Source organism: Cupressus sempervirens, chromosome 8, assembly GCF_028749045.1.
Source record: "Cupressus sempervirens isolate cs-2001-9-10 chromosome 8, ASM2874904v1, whole genome shotgun sequence".
Lineage (NCBI taxonomy): Eukaryota > Viridiplantae > Streptophyta > Pinopsida > Cupressales > Cupressaceae > Cupressus > Cupressus sempervirens.
The window spans coordinates 646,216,719-646,223,035 of record NC_143125.1 but is presented as its reverse complement, the minus strand read 5'-3'; the positions used below and the strand labels follow the sequence as shown (position 1 = coordinate 646,223,035).

Below are 6,317 nucleotides of genomic sequence, written 5' to 3'. Positions count from 1 at the left end.
GTTTGATTAATTCTCAAGAAAAATACAAGATATATATTGTATCTTTAAATTAAAATTATATTGAAATAATATTCAAGATTATACTAAAATCCTTTATAATTTACAGATCCATCAAACACATTGGACACGATTTTACCTCTCAAGTTTGATTCAATTTTGTACCACTGTGATTCAATTTTGTACCACTGATTCTAACGAGTTTATACACTATATTGGGCTCGGTTTCACCTCTAGCTTCAATCAATAATGTACCATTTAATGATTCCAGTTCATACACTAATTATAGTGAAATCCTCGTTCCTATAATATCATTGTAATAATTGAAAATCTTATAACCGTGAAACTATTAAAGATATTTGAATCAAGTTCATCTCAAGCTTAATTTGATTTTGCATCATTGAATAAACCACTTTGTATAGCGCTTATATATTAATTAAAGTTATAATGATTTATTTATGTTTCAATAAAATTTAGAAAATCAAGTCATTGTAATAAATGTAAATTTTTTAATGGTAAAATTATTAAATATATTAGACTGAATTCCACCTCGAACTGGATTCGATTTTACTTCATTGAATTAAACCACATTGAACACCACTTGTATACCAATTCAGGTTGCATTGATATATTTGTTTCAATAAAATAAAATCATTAAAAAATTCGTTACTGTGTAACGGTTAAAGATATTGGGGTCAGTTTAATCTCAAGTTTAACCGAATTTGCAATTACAGAATCAAATAAATTGATCTGCGCATTATAACTAATCGAAAATTATAAAATACAAGAAATACGCAGCATATGAGAATAATCTCAATTAAATTTTATTTATTTATGTTTTATATCGAATTAGAAATCGAAGCTTACAGTGAAATCTAAAGTCTTTGTAAGAAGTGGACACCATATAATTATGCAACCAATAAAACTGAGGAAACTGATACGGGACAAGAACCAAACACTTATATGTAGCACAGTACCCATATTTAAGAAGCATGAAATCCTTCTCAATTAAAATTTAAAAAAGAACAGAGTAGCACATAATAATAATAACAACAACAACAATAACAACGTATGCACAGAATTGACAGAAACTAAGAAAGAAATAAGAAACCTTACGGCCCCTTGCACTCCATGACCACAACATCAAGCTTTCTTACGAGAGCCCAGAACAACAAGGCGGCGGCCCCTCACTTGCCGGGAACAAAGTTGGTGGCATAAGCCCAAGCGTTGTTATTAACAGGGTCCGCAAGATGATCAGCCAAGTTCTCGAGGGGACCTTTACCGGTGACAATTGCCTGCACGAAGAAGCCAAACATGGAGAACATAGCGAGGCGGCCATTCTTGAGCTCCTTCACCTTCAGCTCGGCAAAAGCCTCAGGGTCGTCGGCCAATCCGAGGGGGTCGAAGCTGCCACCTGGATAGAGGGGGTCGGTGACCTCGCCGAGGGGCCCACCAGCGACACGGTAGCCCTCGACGGCGCCCATGAGGATGACCTGGCACGCCCAGATGGCGAGGATGCTCTGGGCGTGGACGAGGCTGGGGTTCCCCAAATAGTCCAGACCGCCCTCGCTGAAGATCTGAGCGCCCGCCTTGAACCACACCGCCTCCCCGAACTTCACTCCGTTGCGGCTCAGCAGCTCCGGGAACACGCAGCCGAGAGCTCCCAACATGGCCCACCGGCTGTGAATCACCTCCAGCTCCCTGTTCTTCGCGAATGTCTCCGGATCGGCCGATAAACCGGCGGTGTCCCAGCCGTAGTCGCCGGGGAACTCGCCGGTGAGGTAAGACGGGGGCTCGCCGGAGAAGGGACCCAAGTATTTCACTCTGTCTGGACCGTACCAGGGAGAGGTCGAGACGGGGGCTTTGGCGGCGCCCCTGCGCATGTTGATTCGCTCTCCTGTTGTTATTGATCTGAGTTTTGTGGCGAAGTCGCCATTCACCATCTGGCCTGCAAATGCTGGGGACGACAGCTTCGCCATTGCCGCCATTGTTTCTGCACTCGGTTGATCTCTTTCGAGTACAGAGCTTTTTTTTATGATGATATGGGTGTAGGAGTGATGTTGAGGTTTGGGTTGGGTTGGAATATTTATGAATGTGTTTGGGTGCAGGTTTTATCCGCTAAGGATCTCCCCGACCAACCACAGCCGCGAACAGAGAGAGCACGTATCGTGTAATCTTGTCTTTTGCTATCGTTTTCAATTAAACCTACTCTATCCTAAATCGGATATCAGGAAGGCATGTTAATCGTTTCATCCAATAGGCGCCCGTGAGTTTTGAAGGGTGGTTAACGGCAAACCCACATTCACGTGTTGTGCTTCTCTGATTCATGGCATACAGAAGAATGTGCCACGCTGGACAGAGGCGTCCACCGTAAAGGAGCGGGCGCTTCGTGCATGAAGTGTGCCCTTTTATTGAAGCGATGCGAAATGGCTTTGGTTTATTTCTATAAAGATTGACCCGTTCCTGGCTTAAGCATCACATATTAAGGCTTGATGTCTTGATTAAGAGTGTTATTTGAACATCATATGCTAAGGGCAGAATTATCAATTTTTTTTATTTAACATTTTTGGTCTAAAAATTAAGCTTAGTGTGTGATGTTTAAGCCGTTCCATATTGGCTAGTCAAAGTTGATGTACTTTTCCTAAGCTTTAATTCCCCTTAGTATGTGATGTTTAAGGATGGTTGAACAAGTCTATTACTTGTTTAATTTATTTTGATTAATTAGTCTAATTTACAACCAAAAAGTATTTAGTATACATGGTAATCTCATGTTCTAGACATTTATAAGGTGTTGAGTTCAAAATCTCATATATGTAAGTAGGCCTTCCTATATATGTCATGCGTGGTCTTTGTTCAAATTGTTTCCTATGTGACATTTAGTTTATTTTGCTAAATGTTATTATTCAAAAATTACTTACAAAACTTGCGACTCTATGAGTATTCATTTTCTCTACTCATTTTAAAATATTTGTATTCAATTTCTATTTGTAGTATTAATAATAATCCACACGAGTAACATTTGTAGAAAAAAAAGGAAAGACAATATTTGAAAAAGAGAAAGAAAATATATTAAAATATGAAAATATTCTAAATTATTATCTTCCGATTGATATAAAATTGTATAGGGACAAAGTTATTATTGAAAATTGTGTTTCTTATTTGGAGTGAGTATATGTAAAAATAAATTAACATTTCTTGTGCGTCATCTAAGCTAACCCAATAAGATATAGATGCATAAATATTTTATTCGTCTAAACTATCAATTGCACTTTGGGTTTCCAATAGGTGTACAAAAAATGTGTGGGGGGACAATTAGTGAAACTTTTTTATGGAGAACATCCACATTAAACCAAATCACCCACAAGGACTTCATGTCCCAATCTACAAATTTATCAATACCTTTCCTCTTACAATATTTTCCTAAACCCTCTCAAGGCTCCGACCTACTCAATACAACATCTTTTAAATAATCATTGTTCAAATTATGCTCACAAGCCCCCTTTAGTAACACAATACCTTTGTGGCTCTTAGTCATGCCCACTGGACTCCACTTCCCTTATTACACTCCTAACTCCATGGTCCTTTAACAATTCCCTTCCAAACATTTAACGACCCTTCAGCCCCTTTGGAACACCTTACATAATAAATTTACCAATGATTGTCCTATTTCCCATCAAATGCCTAACTCACATTCTCCATGTTATTTGAATAAGAACTACCCCTTCCCAAGCGATTTTCTCTCATCAATCCTTCAATGGACACTAGTTTCAATCTCAAACCAATATTCAAACCCCAAAAATATACCATCAAACCATTTTTAATGCAAGGACACAATTTATTGTCATTAGGATAGTCATACATAGAAATTTTATGAAAAAATCACATCTCAACTGATGGAACTTCCCCAAAATGCCCTAAATTGATTAATGCAAAATGTTGTTGAGCAACATGGAAAGTTGCTTGATAATTTTTGTGCAAATTTTACAACTTTTGCATAGTTTGATATATGACTACCTATTAGCCATGTCAGGTTGCATTATATAGTTTACATCAATTAATTCTAAAAATTCCTATTTCCACCCTTAGTATTACAATTTTGAGCATGACTCATTTTGACAACTTTTTGCAATATGACAACTTTTGAGGACCTATGAACTTAGTGACCCTACTAACATACTAGTTAGCTCCTAAAGGCCTTATTACATCATATCCAATCCACACATACCTTATTTATATTCATGGTCATTCAAAATACAAGGCTTTCATATTTGACCCCATAGGGGTCCTTAGAGAAATAGGGTGCATGTGCACAATGTTTGCTCTATTTTTGCATATATTTTTGTAGTACATGAGATTAATTAGTAATCTATTTGGAAAATGATTATGTTTGTACAATAAAAGTCTCAACGGAGAAGTGTGAATTTCAAATCAACTAAGCATGCACTTAATCCAAACATGACTTACATAAAGCCTATAAATCAAGAAGATGATAAAATTATACCATCCATAGGTTCATATTGTTGTTTGGTGTAGGGGCATCCATCCGCATGTAATGGATATGGTCAAATAATGGATTTCAATATTTTGATTCATTTTAACTTTTAATATGGTCATACTGGAACACTCTTGATATAATAAGGGTTAATAGAGATTAGGAGGTGGGATGATGCATAAAGATGGGGTACCAAAATGTTGTCAAATGTCTTTTTGGTCCCTAAAAAGTACATGCATGCTATAGGACACACATTATATGGATTATATTTCCAAGCTTAAACCAAGCCATAGAACCCACATTCTATAGAGTTTACACAAAATAGTCATGTTATGTTTAATATTAAATCACAATATATGTCCCCAAAAAACATCATTTACATAGTTGATATGTATTCACAAGCTTACTAGGGCTAATTTATGCTTGTATTATATGGAAATTTTTTAAGAATGCCCAAAAGAGATTTTATTCCATGCATAAAGTACAAGTTTACACATGTTTTATGGTATGAAGTTTCACATAAGTTAGAAAAATATAAGCTCATAATTCACTTCAAAGAAGATTTCTCTGCAGCTACCAATGAAGAATTCTCTTTAGAAACTGTTAAAGATTTGCAGGATTTGGAAGCAACATTATTAGATAATTGAGAGGGAAATTATGTCCAATCATCCTAGAGGCCTTAAAAAAAATTTCAACAATCTTCACACTTTAAACTTTCAATCCACTAGCTTGATAATAGATATGTACTTCATAATATCATTCAACTTAATCTTTGCAATAAATTGTTAACTTCATATAACGAGTATCTGAGTAATCATCTAGTGTATATATGGAGTTATATAACCAAATAATAAACATGAAATAACATGCAACACAAAAATCATCCACATCATTTGACACAAGTATTTAACATGGAAATCTTGTTAAGGGAAAAACACCTAAGACTAGTGACCCAAAAATTTCACTCTTTTGAAGTGAGCTTTGTTAGGAGCCAATGTTGTCAAAATGTTACATACACATTGTTAAATGTGACCTTGTTAGAGGATTTTCACCAAAGATCATCTAGACCTTATCATTCCTTAATATTTAGAGTGTCCTACTCTAAAAGTCTTTAAAAAAATCAACTAAATGATATCATACAAATGGATTTATAAAAAAGATTTGTTAAGTCCACTCGGATAAGATATTTTATTCTATAGTAATTATAATGTAATAGTGAAATGATCTATACATATTAGCAACTCACTTTTCTTGGTCAAGTCTTTAGTTTGTTCAATCTCTTTCCTATGTGTTGGAAATAACAATGGCAAAGTAATCTCTAAGGGGGGGAGGGGGTGAATTAACACTTCAAAATGTTAACTATAAAAAATTCACCACGCATTCATCTAATAATTTAGCATGCAAACTGAAATGGCTAACTATACATGTTCATCCATAGCATGAAACAAATAACACATAACACAATAAATTTGTTACCCAGAAACCCTCAAATGAGAAGGTAAAACTAGGGTGGGGATGACACCCATAAATCTTCACTGCTGTGGATGCAAAGTGTAGCCAATTATGGTTACAATGAGTTTGATCATAAACTATGATCTACCCTATGAGTGGTGTGCCCTATTAAAGGCTTAAAAATACTGTTAGGTCTCACCCTATTAAAGAATTTCAACACCTTGCTAAAAGTGTGCCTTGTTAGAGGACTTAAACTTACATTAAAGCAAGCACTCGGCTAAGAGATTTACACAAGTCTATTAAGACTACTCTATTAGGAGATTTGCTCGGTATCACCAATTAAAACGATTCAATGCCATGATTCTTCTATTAGCAT

General features: G+C 35.7%; 1 protein-coding gene across 1 annotated transcript; it reads right to left on the bottom strand.

The window, feature by feature from the left end:
• Positions 1 to 979: 979 nt before the first annotated feature.
• On the bottom strand, positions 980 to 2,140 carry LOC149544091 (chlorophyll a-b binding protein, chloroplastic-like). The gene has a single exon (XM_089798677.1). It carries the CDS (start codon positions 1,983 to 1,985, stop codon positions 1,185 to 1,187), a length of 801 nt encoding a protein of 266 aa, XP_089654803.1. The 5' UTR covers positions 1,986 to 2,140; the 3' UTR covers positions 980 to 1,184.
• Between the last annotated feature and the right edge of the window lie 4,177 nt (positions 2,141 to 6,317).